This window comes from Hemicordylus capensis, chromosome 3 (genome assembly GCF_027244095.1).
Source record: "Hemicordylus capensis ecotype Gifberg chromosome 3, rHemCap1.1.pri, whole genome shotgun sequence".
NCBI lineage: Eukaryota > Metazoa > Chordata > Lepidosauria > Squamata > Cordylidae > Hemicordylus > Hemicordylus capensis.
Genome location: NC_069659.1, coordinates 210,004,113 through 210,027,039, shown reverse-complemented (window position 1 = coordinate 210,027,039; position 22,927 = coordinate 210,004,113). Strand labels below are relative to the sequence as shown.

The window sequence follows — 22,927 nt, the reverse complement described above, 5'->3', positions numbered from 1 at the left end:
CCATTCATTAAGAAAGTGGTTGATTTCCTTCCTTGCAGAAGGAAGCTAGTGCCGGGTTTCAGAATAGTTCTGTTGACAGGTTTCCCAGCTTTAGTTATCCTATGGCTGAATGGTGATGGAAAATACAAGATGTTGGTATTTTATTTATTTACCCTCCCCCTGCGACCCGGCAGAAAAAGAAAGAAAGCTGCTTTGAAAATATTTAATGCAGCTTCTTCATGATGTTTCCATTTTGAAGATCATGTTAGATAAATTTCCAGCTCTTTCTGTGACACTGTTTTTTTGCTTTGATTGATTGATTTCATTTGATTTGATTTCTATACCGCCCTTCCAAAAATGGCTCAGGGTGGTTTATATGCATTTCCATGGTCTTTCCACAGTGGTTACTGAATGGAACACTTCATTTAAAACTATCAAGTAATGTACATTTCAACCAGAAAATACTGTGAGGAAGCAGAAAGGGCAGCATCAATTTGACTCTTGGGAATCAGTGTTGCAACATGACTTGGTCAGCAACTCCAGGCTAGGGATATGTGAAACCTGTTCCTTTATTTTAATGGAATCATCCACCACAGGGTCTTGGATACCCATGGAACAGCAGCAGAATATCTCAAATAGCCTTGCTTTTATGAGCTGCAGGTGTAAATTGGATGCACACTGGGATGGTCATCCAAATAAATATGCTTTCATTTGCTTTTCAGTGGAATGCACATTCAAATATATATTCCTAGTCTTAAACCTCCGCATAGCTTGAGCCACTGCTAAGTGGAAGCTAAATAGGATAGTATAAGAGAAAAGGTGCTTTGGGTTTGGGAACCACACCAGTGGAGCTATGGTGTCTGCATTGGAATTTGAACCTTCTGAATTACTACTGTACAGCTTGTCTAGTGGATTAAAGCTCTACATATGAAAATTATGTATTTGTGGGGTATGGCCTCAATGCTTAGACTATACTGATACTTGCTGCCAGTCTAATTTACTGCTGTTTGAATGCTTCCAGAGAGACTCTTGTGCCTGGCTGGTTGGAAGGGTGGACAGAGTCAGAAAAGCAGGTCTCAGTGTGGTTGGTGGCTGGAGAGACTGCCAAGGATCCTTAGGTATCCAGCTTGCGTTTCACAGAATAAAGGCAGAACATAAAGGAAGTAAAAAAAGATAAACACACCTGTTTTCGATTTCCTGTTAGAATTGTTGATGAGCACTTCATCTCATAACAAACTAATTCTACTTCCTGTATTGTTTTGAGTCACAAGCATGCTCCTGCAAGCCAGTTCCACATTTAAGGGTGAAGGTTTTTCTGCATCTGTTATATTATAATGACTGGGGTTTTTTTCTTCTTGCTTTTAAAATGATTTTTTAATTTTTGTTGCTAATTTTTCTAGTGTGGGTTTTGTGTATGTGTTTATGTTTTGTTTTGACTGGATATCTTTTAATTGAGACTCCTTGGGCTGCTGGATGAGTGGAAAGGCAAGTTATAAATTAAATAAAGACCTAAAGCCTCCGTGTGGGAATTCTTTCTATTTGGGGGGGAAGGTCATGGATGCTGCAGAGCCACTCCCAGGTCCTCACCAGGTCTTCCCTGGAAGGATGCATGCCTGAATGTTTCCAGCATATTTTGGTCTGGCAAAGACATGTGAAAGCAGACCTGTGACTTTGACACAGTGTAGAAAGTTACCCAAAGGAAAAAAGATGGCTATGGTGTTATAAAGAGAGTGGTGGCCATTATGAAGTAAGGCGTGTGTGTCCATATGTGCATGCAGCATAGTGTTATCTGTCAAGGGTCTCCAATACTTATTTAAATTTATACATGTGAATATTTTAATCTGCTCTAATCTGTGAATAATTTAATCAGCTATAATTATCCAATGGATGGATAATTCCATCCATGCATCAAATAATTCAAAGACATATATAAGATTGTTTTATGAATATTATAGCTACTAGCTATGATTACTTATAATGCTTAAAAATAATGATAACAATAGCCACTACTTTAGTACAGTATCTCACATTATAAGCCTATTTCTTCACTTTCTGCCTTTCCAAAATGCAACTTTGGTTTTCCTGGCACTGTATCTCATGAAGTGATGAACATACATGTGTGAACTGGGCCACAGCCATTGATAAAAATATTAACCCTAACTGTTTCAATTTCCATTAATGGAATGGTTAGACTTGGCTTAATCCCTTGCTAGGAAAGAAACAAATGCCTCCAAATTTACTACGAAGTGTACTGTATATTCTAATACTAAGAGAACCTTACAGAGCTCCTGGAGTACAGTGACTAATCAACCGAGATGTGACCTAGGACAGTGTTCTTCTTGTAAGGCTTGGGTGCCAGTGGTCTTACATTCATTGTAAGGCCTGGGTCAGAACAACCTTAAGTGCAGCTTCCTGACTTATTGCTTATTGGGCCTGTGCAAAGCTTTGGCCAAAGCTGAATACTCTGCACAGTCCCCCTGGGAACATGTAGAGACAATCATTCCCACCAGGGACTGTTCCTACTAGCACTTTGCCCAATGCAGTGGGGCTTCTTTAGGGAAACTCCGACCTCTTCAACCCTTGCACTATTTTGGAAGATGTGTATGGAGTGCTGGGAAGAGTAGTCCTTCCCATCACTTTCCCCACAGAGCTCTTGAGAGAGAGCACTCTCCATCTCTCTTAAAGGGTCCTTTCAGCACTGAAAGCACAGTACTGTGTGGAGGTCAGTACAATACAAAATGACTGTCATATTGAAGGGTGTTGTTGTTGTTGCTGCCAGATTGGCTTCTGCTTGAAAAATAGTGTAGTCACTGATCTAGAAAATCCCTGGTTCAGATGTCACTTTTGCCCTGAAGTTAAGCTGCTGTGTCTCAACTTTAGTCTTCCATTTGCAATCTGGAGGTAGTCATATCTGCAAGGATGTTGTCAGGATTGCTAAGATAATGGATGTGCACTCTAAATGCTCCATAGTAATGCTGAGCATTATTGTATAGTCTGTTTCTGAGACTATGGGCAAGGGTGGATTAATAGTGAAGGTACCAGCAGCATTTACCGAGAGGCCAACTCTTAGCAAAAGGGCAGTGTCTTCAAACTCTTTTGCCAAAACATTTGTCTGAGACTTCTGCCAAAGTCTGCTGTCAAACCCTCTGTCTCGTGGCCTCTTAACCCTACCCCAGACACTGTAATATATATATATATTAGAAAGAACGTGTGCAAGGCATTTCATTCAAATACTGAAAGCCTAACATGACCTTATGGTTTTAAGTGCTAAGAAAGAAAGTTTTGCTGTCCTTTCACCCTCAGTCCATGCCGAGCTCTTTGACACAGTCTGCTTTATAACATTAGCACATCTATTCTGATCATAATATTTGCCAGGAACTGCTACTATTTAAATGGACTTCCATCCATATAATGCATTCAAAGTTTGGGGAACCCATTTTACAGGGAGAAAAAAAGTCACTACTTTTAGTTTAAAGTAGGATTATTTAAGGCATATCTACTCCACAGATTCAAGCTGGTTTAATAGACCTTCTTTCCAGAGAAGCCCAAGAATTGCCATTCTGCAAGGAAATATTAAGTGTCTCTAATGGGGAATTTTTAGCAGCTCAACAAGCTACAATTGCCAGGATTCTTTTGGGGATGCCATTGCAGCTAGAATGGAATAAAACCACTGTTCATACTACTAGTATACTATTTATAGGGCAATAAATAAGTAATTCTTACTACTTTGCTGCATGTGCTCTCTCTTAAGGCAGGGATTGCATTATAATGATATTCCATTTGTCATTTGTGAAACTGCAATTATTTTGGGGATATGTAGATCACAGTCTTAAACCAGGGGTCTGTAAGGAGCTACAGAATTCTCAACAAGAATTCTCAGCATTCTCAAAATTCCTGCCAAACTATAATTCCCAACATTATTTGAGGGACTCCATGAATTGTAGTCAAAAGGTTTTGTAGTGTAGATAGGAGATGGAGAAAACAACTGTTCCTCTAGCTTGCATGTCAGTCCCATTGTGAGTGGCATTTGACATGATTAGTGATGAACAACGCCACCAACTCCTGGCTCTATCCACACCATTTTGTAACTTTTAAAGAGGTTTTTGGACACTAAGCTTTTCTCCTTTAAAGAACTTTAAATATTCTAAAATATGAAGCAGGACTATTTTTATTTTGAGTCTAGAGATAGCTGTCCATATGAAGATTAAAGTTCTAGTTTGGGCTCTTAAATGGGCTGAGAGAGAGAGAGAGAGATTGAGATTGAGATTGAGATTCTTCATGGTGCTAAAAGAAAATTTAGAACTCGGTAGTGCTCCAATCTGAGCTCCCATTCCTGATTCAGCATGTAGAAGGCTGCTAATGGAAACCAGATGTCAAACCCCACTTGCATGCCTCCCCAAAACAACAACCACCAAAAAACCAATAAGCACTCCCACCCATCTGGTGCATCACATTTCTTGGAGATTTAAAAAGGAAGAACAGGAGGACCAGGAGAGATACCTAGAACAGCTGAAATTTTAGAATCCAAAAAGTAAATAATGTTATAGAAGTTCTTAAGGGAGGTAAAAGAGGCAAAAGCTGATAGCAAGTCAAGGTTTCTCCAACCACATTCTTCTGCAGAGAAGAGAAGAAATCAGATGTGTGTGTGGTGGTTCCAGTCTAGAAAGATCTTCAAGGAAAGAATACTTGTGATGTGATGTGAGCAATATAAGTTGCAAAAATACTAAAAATGATAACAAAACGAATACCATAGATAGTAATTTGGAGACCTGTAGCAAAAATGGGGCTGAGCTAACACAACTCACTTTTTGGCAGTGGCAAAAATGTTCACAGAAAAAAGTGAGTTGTGTAAGCTCAGCCCCATTTTTGCTAAAGGATAGGAGCTCATTTCTGAGGAAGGAAAAACCTCCTTCCTATCTTTTGGTGCTCTTGGCAAACATGTTTTCTTTGTTTAAATGGCCTTCATATGCCCTCAGTGTCATAATTATGCAGCTAAACGTGGTTGGCTGTATAGCATCATAATACCATTCCATGCATTAGCTGATCCCTTCATTAAGTACAATAACCCATTTGACTAATCCAGGTAGAAGAAAGAAGCAGGAGCCAAATGACACCACAGAAACAGCAGCCAGGGGGGAAAATAATAAAATCCACAGTCTTAAGTATTATCAGGAGACATTCTCATCCCACTGAAAACATTAGTTTTTGACTCAGAAATCAAAAGCGGGAAATATTTGGTATAGCCCCAAACAAAAGCATGAACCAAATTAACTATCTTGCTAGTCTATTTGGAGCCCAGAATGCACTGAAAATGCGCATCTCAATTCTGTTGAATTTCTGGAATTACCCCATTGTTACTCTTTGAATTTTTGTCCTAACAGGTCTAGGAAAGTCACTTCTTTATGTGTGGTCATATTTTCTTCATCTTTGAGGTTTGATACTACTCCTGTGGCTTCTAGGAAAATCTGTGAAGAATAATTGGAAGGCTTTTGAATACTTTTTTGCCCCTGGTGTCTGTGTCTTCTTGCTTTACCTCTTTCTCTGTCAAGGTTTTCTTCTTGCATCCCCTTTCCAAGGCCATTTGACTTTTAGGATGGGTCAAGATCAGCAACCACTTCAAATGTGTTGGAGACAGAACAGAGTAAACTCATAGATATGAGTTGTTGTTTTTTTAAATGGGGGGTACAGGCATTATTGACTCTTTTTCATCTTAGAAGCTGTGGGTACAGCCTGAAAGCATGTCTACCACCTTGTGAGTCTGATCAGCGTGAGTCTGCATAACTTTCCTAGACCCCATCCTAAGACTAACATGCAGGCCTTTTGGGGCCACGTCACCAGACCCAGCTCCCCCCAACCCCGCTTTGGTTTTCTTCCCATCCAGCCTGATGAAAGGTTCTTAAGAACTCAAAAGCTAGCTGCTCAAGATATTGTGTCATTTTGGTTGTTCCTAATAAAGTTATTACTAGAATGTGGTTCTGCAAATAAGAGTCTAAATTGTTTGAGGAGTGAGGTGGGTGTATGGTGTGAGAGATGGTGTTGGTGAGAGAATGCAGCTGCCTGTTGACGTCTCCCATCTGGTGTAAGTGATACAAGAGCTAAAGCTAGCCAGCCAGTGAGGAGCTCTGTGTTTGCATTCTTCAAATGTTACCTCAACATGGGGCACCTCCAATTCCCATTTAAACCAGTAGAAAAAAATGTCATTCATTTTTCATGCAGTGGCCATTAGCCTCTAGATGACTTCTGCATGCCGGCATTATAAGTAACTTCAGTGAGAAAATAGAAGATCAGATTCTTGCAAAAATATGTCATCATTGCAGCTTTTACAGTCTTCTCCATTTGCCCCCCTTCAGTTTCAGTTCTTCTTTATTACATCTGTATAAAATAAAGAGATGAACCATTTTTCTAAAAAGGCAATTTCAAAACCAGTCCCACCCACCCCCGGGTCTGACTGACAGAATTCTCCACTTCAAAGAGACATTCTTTTTCATTTAAAACAAAAACCCAGAGAGTCTTGTAGCACCTTACAGACTAACAAATTTATTTGACATAAACGTTCACAGACTACAATCCACTTCATCAGATGTGGATTGAAGTCTGCAAATGTTTATCCTGAAAAACCTTTGATAATCTTTAAGGTGCAGCAAGACTGTTTTGCAACAGATTAACACTTCTACCTCTTCAAAAATTCTCCTTTACAACTACCTACCTAGCCTCCTGTTCCTCAATGGTCTATTTATTTATTTTTATTAAAATATATCTTTCACCATTCTGCGAATGTTAATAGTTTTAACAGCTATTAGTTTTAGTTGCTGGTACAGAACAAGCTCTCTTCCCAACTAAAGGTCTCTGCTCATCCCAGTTATAAGTGTTTCTTTCTGGAGCATTGGTTACCCTTTTAAAATTCCATTGATGCCCCCAAACCTTCAAATATAGGAAAACCTTGGTATTTGCTGAGGTTCCGTTCTCAACTAGTAGCGCAGATACCGAAACCGTCATTGGGGCAATGGAAATCTGCCCTTAGGTTCCTAAGGGTAGGGAAATGGTTTCCATGCAATGCCCCCCAAGAGTAAAAAATCAGCCGAAAATTGCAGATTTTTTGCTGTTTTTAATTTTTTTAAAAATTTAAATGAGCCATAAAATGGCTCCCGAACTTAAAATTGTGGCCAGAAATTACCTCCAATGTCATTTCCAGCCATCCCGATATGTGGATTTAACCCTTTTTTCACTGTGGTTTTTTTTCTCATGAATACTGAGGTTAGGTGCCAATTACCTGATCTCAGGTACACGAAACTGAGGGTGCTGGACCTGTGGTTAATGAGGTCCTCCTGTAGAAGACCTGAAAGTTTGAAAATGTGTGTGATTTTATAATTGTATTTAAAAATATTTGATTAAGTGAAGTAATAATTTCTGAAATATGGTTATGTTTGTTCCCAAACTTAATTCTATGGAGGTTTTGTTTTGCTTTTTCTTTCCTATTTTTCCTGCAAAAATTAAAAATAAAAAGTATTTTTAAAAAGATGGCTAAAAAACCAATTTAAAACCTGACAAATTCAAACAACTCAATTAAAATAAACATTAATTAAATAACAACAACAAAACCCTGAAAACAAAACCAATCAGGTTGGAGCCACCATTAGGCAAATGGGTTCAAAGAACCTGGGCCGCCACCAATCAGGGGCTGCAAGCGTGGCCCCAGACATGCCCCCTGCGTCTGATGTCAGACCCGGTGGGGGGGGCGTTATTTTGGTCCCAAACAGGGTAGCGCTGCTGGAGTGACTCCTTGCCTTAAAGGCAGGGAGAGCCGCTCCTGGTCTCGCTGCCTACACAGCGTGGGCCAATCACCCTTCCAAATGGGGCTGCATGACCCCATTTGGGAGGGGAGACCATGCCCCCGCATCAGCTGTGGGGGGCAGGGCCAGGGGGCTGTGGCGGCCGCACACAGGCCACCGACACCTCCCTATGCTTCTGAAACCAATAATCATGTACCTAAAGTCTACAGAAAAAGCACCATTTCAGACTGTGTTGTGGTGCTGTATGGTTGCTCCCCCACCAAAAAGTCCCTACAAATAGAAATTAGCATGCCAGAGAGAGGTTCTACCTTGCTTTCTCCTAGTTATGCCAGTTTTCTATATGTTGGGCGTTCTTATATGGGGGAGCATTCAGTCATGAGATCCCTCACTTGCTGTCTGAAGTGTTATAGTCCAGGCACAGTTTTACTGCAGGATCTGCTGATTGTATAACCCTAACCTGAGGGATGTTCTTTTATCAGCAGACTTGGATCTCATAACCCTCTGGTAAAGTGACACATTGTTTTTGTTAACAGTTTTTCTTTTGGAATCTCAATGCCATTTCTAATTTCCAGTCAGACTCTTCTGAAGATGTGGAATAACTGGTAGTTTTTCCGGTGTTTGCATATAGTGGCAGTGTATGAGTAAAAACAAGGATTCACTTGCTGACAGATTTGCAAAATCTGAAGCTCCACAATATATTCAGAATGAGAATATATAAGTTACACATTTCACCTTGCCTAAATAACTTCTTGAACTGAAAAAATATTTCTGACTTTGCCTTTAGCCTGCAGTGATTGGCGATGCCTCTAGAAAAACACTCTGAGGCCGTGCACACAACTTCCAGCTGCCGCTTGGGAGGGCTGTGGGGAAAGCAGGAGCTGGCTTGCCTTCCCAGCAGATGAGCAGCAGCCATTTTTGCCTGCACCACACTGCATGGCCACACAAGTGGCAGTGCAGTGAAGGCAAACACTGGGAGCATGAGGACTTCCCCCTCCCTCACCCCAGAGGGCCCCGTGCCATGAGTGCGGTGGCTGCTCACATTAGGGCAGCCACCGCACTTGGTGCAGACGCTCCTTCCCCCCAGCTCACTGCCTGAAATGGCAGCAGGCGGGGCGGAAGCCTTTTGACCCGGTGGCGAGTGTTCACACAAGATTAAATGAATCACAGGTTTGTTTAACCTCAGTAAACTCCTGAGTAAAAAAGTCGGGCTACCCTCTTCCGGAGCAGCCGAGAGCCTTCCGCTCCTTGCTCTCCAGACACATTTGGATCAGGATCCCAAAGGACTGGCTCAGGAAAGCTAAGAACAAAGAGGCAGGGAGCAAACAGACCAGGAGGGTTTAAGGGAGTATGAAGGCAGAGAAACCCAAAAGAAAGCACTAGTTAAAAGTAAAGCCATAGAACCATTGACCAGTCTGCCAGCGGCCTCTTCTTACTTCATGTTAGAGGGACTGCTAGAAAGATAGTCACAGAAAGAAGGGAAGGCATCTGGTGAACTTGCATGCCAAGGATGGCACTGAGGAGCAATTCCTGACCCGAGACTTGCAGACATTATATGAATACACAGCTGCCCCAGTCCAGCCAGGGGCTTCCGTAAACATATGCCTAACTGGATGAGGAATTGCTGGTAGTTTATGTACAATTCTCGATTCAAGAGCTCAGGCTGCATATGTGTAAAATAAGTTGCAGCAGAGTTAATTACCTGTTCAAGAGGGGAAGCTTATGGCTGCATTTCATGCTCCCTTTTCTCCCCTTGCCACTAAGCAGCTGATATGTACAATAGCCCTTTATTTTATAGGTCCACACTAGGGACGTGCGAAACGTTCCAGGTACAAAACAGTTTGTACTCAAAACGGGTCTTCAGTTGTTTTGTAGACAAAACAAAACACCGATTTTCCAAATCCAAAAGTTTTGTAGACAAAACAAAACGTCCCTGTTTCGGCTACAAAACGTTATGTTGTTTTGGACCTTCATTTTGTGGCGATCTCTGAGTCAGTCTCCATTTTGTGTTTGACATCTCTTTGAATTTCCCGCCCTTCCAGCCTTCCGATTGGTGACCTAAAGCATGGGCTGACCTGCTGACAATTCCCTCCTTGTTCCCCATTGGCTCTTTTGCCTCTTGCCACTGACTCCACATTGGCCAGGGGAAGGGTAGAAGAAGGGGCACGGATGGAGGGGAGTTCAAGGTGGGGTTTTCAATTCATTCAACAGTTAGTTACTCATTTGCCTTTCTGCCTCACTGAAGAGAGAGAGAGAGAACTAGTTTGCATTGCATGGCATGCCTCAAGTTGCCATAATGATGCCATGCCATTGCCTATGCCTGTCTGCCTGAGCCCAGCCAGCCAGCAATACAAATTAAACAAGATTAAAAATGATTAAAAAATGATTTAGTATCCAACATTAAAAACAATTAAAACTAAAAATCTAATTCATGCTGTAGGTCCTAAGCCAGGGAGGCAAATCTTGCCATATACATTTTTTAAAAATACAGAGCAATTCTTGTTAGACTGGTAGGTCTCTTTATCGTCCATTAGATGTAGCAGAGTACATATCTCTGGTCCTCTCATAAAATTAATGCATTCTATGCCACTGTATAGGAGGCTTTGGCTTCCAACCAACCACCCTCCCTCACCCGCTGAAAGCACAAAGATGATTCAGTTTGGAACAAAGGGCTGGATTCGGTGGCAAGCACACAGAAGGACCTTGCAACTGTTTGCTATCCAAAGGCAAAGCTACTTTGAGTTGAGGGGTCTTAAACCTGCGAGATTCCCAAACTCTTATGTAAATTCAATTTAAACACAAGGGCCCTGATCAAACTCTAGTCATGTGTGCAGCAGTTAATCTAATAACTGGCTGTCTTTTTATTGTCCAGTGGTTGATAATGTCGGGAGGGAGAGAGGGGAATGATGGAGATCTATAAAAGGGATAAGTTTATTTATTTATTATGTTATTATTTTATTTATTTATTTAAAATATTTATACCCCATCCCTACAGTGCACTACTGCTCGGTGCAGCTCACAACAATAAGATAGACACAGATACAATAAAAGTAATAAAAGTAATTTTTTTTTAAAAAAAGTCAGATTAAAAACCACAATTATTAGGTTCAAATTAAAACTGAAAAATTTTTAAAACGAAAGAACCTACCAGCTATAACAAAACAATAATGGAGCATTAAAAAGCTTCCTTAAAAAGGTGCATTTTGAGATGTTTTTTAAAAACACTGGGAGGGAGGGAGCATGGCGAAAGGAGGGCATTCCAAAGCCGAGGGGCCACAACTGAAAAGGCCCTGTCTCTAGTCCCCGCCAACCGGATCTCTGTTAGTGGCAGGGTCATGAGCAGGGCCTGAGATGATGAGTGGAGGGCCCTGGCAGATTCATATGGGCGAATGCAGTCTGACAGGTACTCCGGCCCCAAGACATGTAGGGCTTTAAAGGTCACTACGAGCACCTTGAATATAGCCCGGAAGCGGACCAGTAGCCAATGAAGCTGACGCAGGATGGGTGGAATACTCGTGAAGCTACTTGCACCCATGAGCATCCTTGTGGCAGCGTTCTGAACAAGCTGAAGCTTCCGAACAGTTTTCAAGGGCAGCCCCACATAAAGCACATTGCAGTAGTCCTATCTGGATGTTATCAATGCACGAGTGACTGAGGTCGGGTCCAACTTCTCCGAGTAGGGTCGCAGCTGGCGTACCAGCCGTAGTTGGTAAAAGTTATACATGTTTCTCCCTGTCTCATCTCATGAGAGCTTTGGATCACCAAATGAATCTGATTGGCAGTAGGTCAAGGCCGACAAAAATAAGAACTCCCATACACAATGCATAATTTACTTATGGGATTCAGTACTACAAGGGGTGGTTCTAGACATTAGCTGACATACCTAATCCTTTTTAAAAAGTAGCTTGGCTTTTTAAAAAGGATTAGACCAAGGGTGTTAAACTATGGCCCTCCAGCTCTTGTTGGCATACATTTCCCATCATCTCCAGTCATAGTGGCCAGTAGCCAGGGATGATAGGAAATCATCCTATCACGAGGGCCGCAGTTTGACACCCTTGGATTAGACACTTCATGGAGGTTAGATATAGCAATGGCTGCTAGAGACCTGTAGCCAAATATTTGGAGATAACATTTCAGATCAGTGGCTGACGTATTGTGCAAGATTATGTTAGTCTAGTAACATTGCATTTGCGCAAGAGGTAAACCTATTGGAAATAACAGGCTTTCTTTTGTGTCATGCAATTTGCACAAATTATATGTTGTCCATTGCAAATTGCGCCTATACAACATTACTAGGCTGATGTACTTTTGCACAGTATGCCAGTTTAGTATGTATGTATTTTATCTGATGCATTTATATACCACCTTATATAAAATCTAAGGGTGGTTTCCAATTTAAACAAAGAGCAACTAATACCTAAAAATAATATAAAACAGATTATAATTACCATAAATAAAACTTTAAAACATAATAAACTAAAAGCCTGATGAAACAGGTGTGTTTTCAAAAGTCATTTAAAAACAACCAGAGATGGGGAGATTCTGATTTCATTTAGGAGTGTGTTCCAGAGCCTCTGTGCAACCCTAGAGAAGGCCCGGTTTTGGGTCACCACCAAGTGAGCCGGTGACAACCTCAACCAGACCTCCCCGATGATCTTAATAGGCATGTCATCTTCAATACAATAGTGTATCATACAATAGTATGTCATCTTCACCTTCTCCCACCTCTACATTTCCTGTCCACGTTCTACTCTTGTTCAGTTCTTTCTGGTTTTTCCTCCTCCTTTGAGACCTCCTCTCCCTCTTCTCTAGGTTCTCCTTCCCATGCTTGCCTGCTTTTTTCTCAGATTCACACACACATAGTCCTCTGCTTCTCTGTCACCACCTTGCCTAAGCCTTTTCCCCCCTGCTCTGCCCCTCTCTAGGATCTGAGCAACTGAACCAATAGCAGCAAGTTATCCTTCTATTTAATGCATCTCTCTGTGACATTAGGATATGCAAGCCATTCAGTGTCACACTTCACCATCACCACCATAAAATCCCTTAATGCACTGCAGTTTAGATTAGTCACAATAGCTAAATAGAATTTCCAGGTTCAGATGCAGTAAATCGTTGAACACCAGAGCCCTGTTCAGATTAAGGATGTGTCTTGTCAGCTCGGCTCGAATCCAAACCGTATTTGAACCGGTCTGGTCCGGTTTTGTGCCCACTGAAACTGGACCAGGTTCGAATTTGAACCAAGCTGAGCTGATTTGGAACTGTTTGGAGCCCTACTGGTAAAGGGGAATCCAGTGAGGATTCCCCATTACCCAGGGGTAGGGGGGCTTACCTAAAGGTAGAGTGGGTGGGAGGGGGTAAGTAACTACTTCCAAGTGCTGCCACTGGCTGCAGTGGCAGCAGCCATGGGGGAGCAGCAAGGGTGGTGGCAGCTCCACCTCACCGTGGAGGCCATTTTACTGACCTCCATGCATTTGCATGGAGTGCTTGTGGCACTTGTAAGTAGTTGCTTCCCCTCCTCCCACCTGCTCTGCCATTATGGAAGCCCCCCCTGCTCCCCCTTTTCTGATAAAGGGGAATCCTAATTAGATTCCCCTTTACCAGTAGGGCTCCGAGATGGCTCGGTTTGAACTGGGCCCAGTTTGGTTCATATTCAGACCGGCAGAGGCCAATCCGGTTCAACCCTGAACCTATCAAGCCGAACCAGCCTGATATTGAGCCCAGGTTGAACCGAGCCGGCTTGCACACCCCTAGTTCAGGCTGTGGCGGGAAAGGGGTACTGTAACAGTGTCCAGTGTCCCAGAGCATGCCCAGAAGTCCTATTCTCAGTGCTGATGCACCAGGAAGCCTTCTCCTCGGCGTGCTCTTGACAGTTATGGCATTTGTGTGAAGATGAAATCATCATTAACATGATGGTGGATGTTTCCATGATCACAAGACTGAGGCGCCCCAACATTCCTACAAGTATTACCAGAAAAATATAAAGTCACATCTCCATCAAAACAACCATTGCAGTCCAGTTGGGGATCATATTGTATGCCTTCAGTCCAAATGTTCATCACAATATGTTTATGACTACAGGTGTGCATTTGTGGCTGATCTATGGACACACTTCCTAATCCAGCACAGAAATCACACATATCGATATTTGCACGATATCTGCATGATGTGGAATATCTTACAAATAGCAAGAGGATCCCCCGCTCCCTCGGTGGAAGGTAAATCCTCAAACACATTAGGCATTTATGGATTCTTTCCAATAAACCTCATGTTCTGAGCATCTTTTTGGCTTTGCCTTTTCATTTTTGGTCTCCAGTTTTTGGTGTTACCCTCTTTTTCTTCACCTTCAAATCACTTACACCATCTTTAAATGTTGCATCTGTTTCACACTCGGTTTCAGGGGATGTCTTCATACATCATGAGCAATTTCTGAATCATGTTTAATAAACATTCTATTCACTTGTAAAAGCATCATGATCACTGGAGAATGAGGATGTTTGGAAACACCCTTTGCTGACTACCTCTAGGTTTGGATTCACAAGCAAGCTCTTATTATAGTCTGATTTTAAAAGGAAGTATTCCCTATCCACTCTGCCTATTAGCCATTTCTGTCCTACACAAATTAGTGTGGCACGTCCATGGTTAATGGAACAGCAGGGCTTTCATCAATTAGCCAAATTAATAAACAGGACCAGATTCTGCTTTATTTTTGTTACAACCAAATATGAGCTTCCCGCAAAGAAATAAACAAAAGATGATTTCTCCATTCCAGAGGAGAATGTTTTGAACATTAATTGAATTGGTGTTTTAGGATTCTGAGAGCCCGAGATTCAAGTGTTGTTCTGAGCTGTTATATGAGAATGAATCTTGCCAATATTTAACATTCTGGGAAATCATTACTGAAGAGGCTTTCTTGAAAATGTGCCTATTTTTGAAAAATGCAGGGTTTTAAATATTAAAATTGGAGTTCAAAACTATTCCTTTTTTCTTTCTTTTTTTTAAAGACATGGAAGTCTTTTGAAGACTGTGACTATATCCTGCTTGTGAATTTTCCAGGGGCATTTTTGGAATGTAAAGAGAACACTGTCTGGACAAGATGGATTTTGGTCTGATCCAGCAGGGCAGTTTTTAGGGTTGTCTTTGAAAGCTGTTACAGTTTGATTTCCTGTAGCCTTTGCAGAGCACAATCCATGTAAGTAAAGAATACAAGGGTCAGCTTTGACCTTGTTGATATGGTAGTGTACTATATAATACTTACAACCATGTGCTTATTATATATAGCAATTTTAGACCTCCTGTCTTGCAGCTGATCTGAGGGGTAGATCCTTCCTGCTCATTTGCAGATGGGGAGCTGATAAGAATTTCTTCCACAATCACTTAATTCCTATTCTCAAGCCCATACCGCTTGACCCATGCTAAAGGTGAAGGAAATAAAACTAGCTCAGATGTTTGTTAATATTTGCATAGATTAAATGATTGTTTAATTCCTCCAACTCTATTTTTAGATATGCTATAAAATTAAACAGTAGATTAAAGTCTCTTTGGTTCTGTTTCACTTAGCCCTTCTGTCTGAGCAAACAGGCAGCCATTTCATTCATCCATTCATCCATCCATCCATCCATTCATTTTCTATGTAACTGCTTTGAGAACCTTTGTTGAAAAGTGGAATATAAATATCAAAGTAGTGGTAGTAGTAGTAGAATTTAACCTTAATTTAAAAGGTTTTATGTGAGCTGGGAGCATACAGCAATTCCACATGGATAGATTAATTGGGTTTTAAATTTATCAGCTGATGGAGCACAGGCAGTGTTTCTTTCTTTGGCATCAAATTGCCTTGAGATACAGCACTTAGTAAACTCCCAGATAATTACACCATTGCATGCTTAATGCTTAATCTGGCTCTACTATTGCATTGAATAGCATGATTCCTTATTTGGAAACTCTTTGCTACACTGAATATCAAAATTGGTTAACATGTTTGAGTGGGGGAGGGATGACTCCTTAAAAACAATAGTGGTCTGTACAGTATGCATTTTTAAATTACTTTTTCATGTTTATGGCAGTTAGGATTAAGGCCTGTCATATCTAAAGTAAACAAAAGCCACAGTGGCCATATCATATCAGCAGTTCAAGTCTAATTGCACCATTGTGCAGTCTAGGTCTGTTTATATTTCTAGTGGGACTAAGTGGTTATAATCTAAATTAAGAAAGTAGGTGACACCCTAGAAAGGAGTGGGCGAGGGAAGAGAGGTGGTGTTCTGAATGGAAATAGAAGCCCAAAAGGGAGGGGAGCAGGAGAGAGACCCACACCCACGCATTGACTCTACTTCTTAAAAAGGAAATCAAAAGCTAAAGTAAAAGAGAGGGGTTTCCTGCCAGATGTGGCAAGTTATATAAAGGGGATGTAGTTTTCAATATAGTTTGCTGATCCAGCAGTCCCACAACTTCCGTTTGCTCTAGTTAAATAGCTGAGATTGAGCCTCTTATCTGCCTGCAAGGAACTGCAGATAAACTATAAGCAGCCATTGCCAAGTTATGCCCAGAGAATTTGTGTGGAAAATTGGTGAAGTAACTTCTATATGTCCATGTTCTGCTTATGCAAGAATATGCAGGCTTTTGGTTTGCCCAAAATACTTCCCTAGGTTGGATGAAAAGGTATCCAACATAGGTTTTTAAAGGTTATTCTCAATTAAGTTTGCAGAACGTAGAATTCAGGCAGGAGTTGAGCATCTGATCATTTCCAGTGAGCATGGGACTGCAGAAGCCTGCTTTGCTCCTTAGGCTAGTATATGATCCTGCTGAACATCTAATCCTAATTCTCTATCACCTTCCTCTATTTCCTTCTGTAATTATCATGCTTTGCTTAAAAAACAATCCAGTAAAAACATATGCCTGTTGTTTAGATACAGACTAAACGATGCAAAAAAGCAATACACGTAAATATACTTAATTTGCAAACATTTCTGTGGAGATAGAATTTTCTGACCACTGCATTTTTCTGGTGGAAAACACACACATAATCCAAGAGTTGGTGGGTACCCAACTAACAAGCAGATAATACCACCAACTTGTCATGACCTGTAGTCGTGACCCTGGAGGAGTCCACAGATGAGAAAGGAGATGGGGGTGTTGGAACCCAAACCCCTTGCCATGACCTGAAGACTTTGCACTACCCTCTGACTCAGAATCAGAGGAATCCAATGAGGTGGAGCATCCTAGTCCTGGCCGTGCCAGATCCTAGACAGTAGGCAAGGCCCCTTTAAATCCATCAAGTCCTGCTCTCAGGGGTGGAGTTACCTCCATCCAAACTTGGACTATAGTGTATAAAGGCCTGCAGTCTGCTCTAGGCCTCTGTTGGAGTACAGCTCTTGTGGATCTCTTGCTATATCCTGTCTTTGGATTCCTAGTGACAACTGGTGTGATTGTGACCTGCCTGACTTGCTCCTTCCTTGTCCTCAGTACCTGCTGATCTCTGCACAGGGATGTGCATGGACCTGTTCGGAGGCCCTTCTAGAGGCCTCCAAACAGTTTTGAAAGACCGGCGGATCAACTGGTTTGAAGGCGGGGGGGGTACCTTTTAAGGTCTGGGGAGGGTGCTCTCTCCCTCTCCTCTGCCACATTTTCCATGCCGACACTGCAATTTAAAACTGATGGGGCAGCAGAGTACCTCCCTGCTGCCCCAAGTGCTTGGTGCATATGTGCATGTTGGGCGTGTGTATGCGTACTGGGTACTTCCAGTCTGAGGAGGCAATGGGGCATCAGGGAGGTACTCTGCCGCCCCGCCGGGCACTTTTAAACTGCAGCGCCAGTGGGGGAAACATGGTGGGGTGGTGGTGTAAGAGCGCCTTCCCTAGACCTTAAATGTATCTCCCCTCCACCTTTGAGCTGCCCCTCGCCGGTTCCGTATGCATCCCTAATCATTCTCTGGTGTGACTTTGGTGTGCCTTACCTTCTGTACCTGCTACATCCTGTGTAACCTTGGCCTGCCTGATCCTGCTTTATGCTGCTTGTGTATTTGTTGTCCTCTGTGGAGATATAGACTAATTGCCATATACCGACTGTGCCACCTATGGATTGGTGAGTGCTCTGATGGACCAGAGCACAATGGTTTATTTCAGTGGTGGCCAACCTTTTTGGTAAGTTTGACAAACTTGCCAAAAGGTGATGGGGTTTCAGAGTGTGCCAGTGTGGCGGGTGGGACTTGTGGGCATGCTGCAGATCTTTGGTCCTCCAGCTGTTCTTGGATTACAACTCCCATTGTTGCCAGCCAGAGTGGCCAATAGTTTGGTATGATGGGAATTGTAGTCCAACATCTGCAAAAGGGCTGAAGTTGTGCAGCCCTGCACCAGAGGATGTTGTATGTAAGTACAACATCAAGAATGAGAAACAACCAGTATTATAAAATGTATATACAATGTAATGAATAAGACACAGCTGTTAGAAAAACAGCTCCCTGTGAGTCTACAGAGAGAATATACTTTTATTTATTTTATTTTATTTTTTATTTAAATATTTGTTTGTTTGTTTAAACATATTTTTATGCTGCCCAAAACTTGCATCTCTGGGCAGTTTACAATTAAAAATAAAATTGTAATTACAATTATGCTTTTGTACACTTTGTGATGTCTCTTTAAGAAGCAGAACCTTTGCAGGTATTTAAGAGTAAGATGCAGCTGTTAGCTGTTTCTGTAGACTCACAGGGATCTGCACCATCCGCAAGAGTAATAAGAAGTAAGGGAACCATTATTTGATCTCTTTAAAAGTACTGTGAGTTTGTCTTTATATAAAAATAGAAATTACTTAGACTATGAGGCTCTACACACGATCCATGTGTAGTGCCTAACTGGGATCTACAGGGAGAGCGGGCTTAGCCTGCAGAGAGCAGGGAGCATGCCCTGGGCGGCCATATCAGCCACCCACACAACTACCGGCTCTGTCACAGAGTCAGTAGGAACGGTGGGGATCAGGGGCCACCAAGCCCCTAGGAGTCCTAGGATGCCCTGAGCGGGGCATGCTGGGGGGACCTTTGGTGCCAGGAGGCTTGTTGAAGCCTCCTGGTCAGGGGTCTCCTCGTGACTGACCGCAGTGCAGCTGTGCCACAGCGTCTCATGATTCGGGAAAAGAGGGTTGTGGGGGTTACTTAGTGGGGTTTGCTCTTGGGAGCCGCACAGTTCCTGTTGCAGCATATGACCGCAGGAAAGCAGGCTGGGCTCCCTTAGCCCGCTGTCCTGCAGTTGTGAGAATAGCCTCAATATCTCTCATGGCATAAAGAATAGCTGGATGTCTTAGGATTTGTTCTGTTTTCTAGTGAATGTTATATGAGAGCCATTGATTTTGGAATTGCTGCAAAGGTTTGCCTCATAGAAGGACAACACTTGTAAGTTATGTAGAAAGTCCCTAGGCTTTCACTTGTTTGTTCCTGGATGTAAGTTTGTCATGCTGTTTTCTCAGAGTTACGTTTTGTTCTCCAGTTATCGTTCATTGTATGTTTTGCCAGTATCTTTGTTCTTGTCTGAACATACACTTATTTTATGAAGCTATACCTCATATTAGATTGTCTATATATTTTATAATACTGGTACTCATTGTTTCTCATTCTCGTGTTGCCTTTTGGGGGTACTACCCTTCATTTGCATTCATTGCAAGTACATCCCCAGATACAATAAAGACTGAACAGAGCTTTAGTGATATATGTGAGGCTTTCCTTCCCACCAGAGGTTTGGCAGCTTTATACATGTATTGGAGGAGAGAGACATTTTTCTCTGTGTGGCTCTCCTCACCACATGAAGGGGCGTAGCTGCAAAGTGGGGCCATCATATCTTGTTTTGACCATCTCACACTGTCACATAAACGGGAATGTGTATACTCTGTCATGGGGTGGGCATGAGGTAGCTCAAGAGCTACTGGTAGCTCCCAGGCTTATCTGAAGTAGCTCTCCTGGCATTTGGATTTGTTTCTCCCACCCTTCCCACCAATATTTGAAATTTGAATGGCGGGCATGGCCATGCCATTTTAAATCCCTCTTTGGGCACTCAAGGTTGCTCTTCATCTCCCATTTAACTTCTTGCCAGTTTCTTCCCCCACAAAGCAGCCTCTCTTGCTCCCTACAGCAAAATTTTCCTGGATTACAGGGGGTTTGATGAGAAGTGTTTGTACATGTTGCCATTTTGTGACTGCCATCTCCTCCCCAAGCTACTACTTTGTACTGGTTGCTTCCAATGATCTGGCAACAAGCTTTACATTTTCCCAACTGTGCTTTATGCTGTGTGTATCAATTTGCACCAAGAACCCAGATTTCTCTCCAAGAAAAGCTGGCATTAGTTATCCATGTGGGTTGTGCAGATTAACTGACTTGTGTATTTCTTCTGTAAATTCTGCAATACTACTGCTTTACACAATTCATTCTATGGATGCTAAGCATTGGGAAGAGCCAGAAGCTATATGTACTGAAGCTTTGATCCTGACCTCTAGAAACCTTATTCATCAGCTCTCATCATGACATTGTCTGCACAAATTTATTTATTTAATTTATTTATTTAGCACATTTGTATACCACCCTAACCCAAGGTATCAACCCCCCTCCCAAAGCCCAGATCTCAACATTCTGTACCCAGTACCATATTCTGCCTCTTTATTTCACAGAATTGTGGCATACACATAGCCCTGAATGTATCATGCCAGCATAAAACAACTCTGCAGCATATTTCCCACTTGCACTGTAAACCAAAATGTTTATTATTGGCTGAATTGCTCTCTTCTTAAGGGCTGTTGATTGCCATTGGCCTTAGGAAGACCTTAAAGGGGTTTAGAATAGGCAGGAAGATCTAAGTAGTCCAAAAAGTAGGCCTAGCAAAATATAGTTGGAAAAGAGAATGATCTGGAGCAGGGGTTCCCAATCTATGGTACTCCAGATGTTGCTAAACTACAACTCTCATCATTCCCAGCTACAATTCCAGAGGACTGAGAGAACTGGAAGGAAAGGTTTGAGACGGCAAGGAAAATTGGGAAAAGGAAGGGGCAGTGGGATAAAACATGTACCGCGACCCAGGAGCTGGAGAGTTAAGCAATGTCAGTGTTTACATATTGATTTGAAACAACCAGCCCAAATGTTGGCCACAAGCCTCTAGTGTGACTGGGAGGGAATCTCTGTGTGTGTGTGTGTGGTCGGTATTCAGGGCATTACATAGAATAATTCATGAGACAATGGGAGGGAAATTGCTCCTTTCAATGAGCCTCAGACATGATAATATGCTATTATAGTGAATAATGCAGAGGTTCATGAACTGCTCCATATTTTAAGACAGCATAAAGTCCAAACTTTCTCATTTGGACCTTTCCTGACCCCTTGGACCTGCCAAACCGGGCTGGAAAGCAAAGGAGAGCAAGCCCTTTAACGAGATACTGCTGCTTCTGGCCATTTTTGTAGTGAAAAAGGCAGGCTTTCCCATGATATTTTGGATTTTTTTCCTTCTCTCTGGCTCTGTCTACAACCTGGAGGAACAGAATCATTTGGAAAAAGGCAACTTCTACCAACTTCTTTGATCTTCAGTTGTGGGCTGAACAGTTCATATTACTATTTTGCCCATTCCCAGCTCTTATTTACATGATTTGGTTTTAACAAATCATTTGTCCTCGTTTAGGTATGTGGAAACCTCATTGGAACCATAAGGAAAGTTCTAAATCTTAGCTGTGTGGGTGGAAAATGAATATCCCTGGCCAAGCATTCACAACTAAATCCAGACAATACAGGGCCAGAAGAGAGAGTGAAACAGTTCCTTAGTGAGGACTTGTTCATTTTAAGATTTACTCTTAGAAGCAGAACATTCAAAGAATAATCCTCTCAAGTGAGAGGGGGTCACATCTTCCCATCCCATCTATTGCTTTTCTACCAGATCTGCAAAACAACTGATAGTAATAAAATGATTAAGAACATCTGAGCTTTAAAAAACAAAAACAATACAACTCTCCCTCCCCCCATTAGGTTGTGAGCCTGTGGGCAGGGCTTTCTGTCTTTTAATTTTTGTATACTGCCTAGTTTTTCTGCTTTTCTAACATTGATTTATAATGTTTATAATATATTTCTGTACCACGACATGTGCATCTCTAGGCAGTGTCCGTAAGTTAAAATACATAAAAATAAACAGGAAAAAATGATCAAAACAATTATTATATAAACCCAATTAAAATTTGTTAAAAGCCTGAGAAAACACATGCATCTTAAGGGTCTTTTTAAAAACAGCCAGAGATAGAGAAATGTTGATTTTAACAGGGAGTGCATTTCAGAACCCTAGGGCAGCCACAGATACATCCCAGTCCCAAATAGCCACTAAACGAGCCAGTGGTAGCCGTAACCAGACCTCCCCAGGTGATCTTAATAGACCAGAGGTTTCATGACAGATGAGGTGCCCTCTTAAATACCCTGGACCCAAGCCATTGTCGTCATCATCATCATCATCAGTAATGATAAAACATTGTGACTGACATGATAGGCAGCCCACCATCTCCTCAATGCTTTGCCCTGGGACTACTGGGACTTGTAAGCATCCACAATGTTGTTCAGAAAGAGCAGGGGTGCAAGCAGTGCTACTACAGCTCCCCCCATCCACAGCAACGGTGAAAACTGGTAGTACTATTTGCACAACCCCTGCTTCTGAATGGTGTCTGGGCAGCTTTTGATTCCAGAGCAGCCCCATGGTGAGTGACGGAGATGTAACACTGCACGTCATGTCAGCCACTAAAAAGAAAAAGTAGAAGGGAAATGCTTTAACAAACAAAAAGGTTTTCACATGCTAGGACAGGGAGCCATCCTGGCAAATCTTGGAGGGTAGGTAATTTCACAGGCACAAGTTCTGCTCCACACCCCAGTAGATGTCACTTAAATATCCTCCCTAACGAGACTAAGAGGACAGGAAGATACATACAGGAGGAAGCACCATAAGATATACTGTATAAAGCCTAGGCCATTTAATGTTTTAATGGTGATTGCCTGAAATTTGAGTAGGGCCTGGAAATGACATAATTAGATACCAGGGATGGGGCCAGTCAGCCCCTACAGAGTTTCCCCAGTCAGCGGTTCGTTGGATCGCTGACTGGGAGCTCCTTTCCCTACATCTGCGCATCAGATACAGAGGGCATGGCATAATTTATACCCAGTGCTGGACCTC

At 42.1% G+C, this 22,927-nt stretch overlaps 1 protein-coding gene and 1 long non-coding RNA gene across 4 annotated transcripts in view; one reads left to right on the top strand and one right to left on the bottom strand.

Annotated features, from left to right (window-relative positions):
- ZCCHC24 (zinc finger CCHC-type containing 24) overlaps window positions 1-22,927 on the top strand; it is a 236,967-nt gene that overhangs the window by 63,393 nt on the left and 150,647 nt on the right. Inside the window, exon 3 of one of the 3 annotated variants that reach the window (XM_053309606.1) lies at window positions 1,001-1,498. The exons of the other annotated variants lie outside the window; for them this stretch is intronic. Coding sequence (XP_053165581.1) covers window positions 1,001-1,156 — 156 coding nt within the window. The 3' untranslated portion in view covers window positions 1,157-1,498. Of the gene's footprint in view, window positions 1-1,000; window positions 1,499-22,927 lie in introns of those variants that run through there. 3 annotated transcript variants of the gene reach the window in all.
- Window positions 5,109-7,313, bottom strand: LOC128350834 (uncharacterized). Its single transcript, XR_008319466.1, has 2 exons — window positions 7,250-7,313; window positions 5,109-6,351 (listed from the first exon to the last, which is right to left on the bottom strand). It is a non-coding gene; the product is annotated as an uncharacterized LOC128350834 (long non-coding RNA).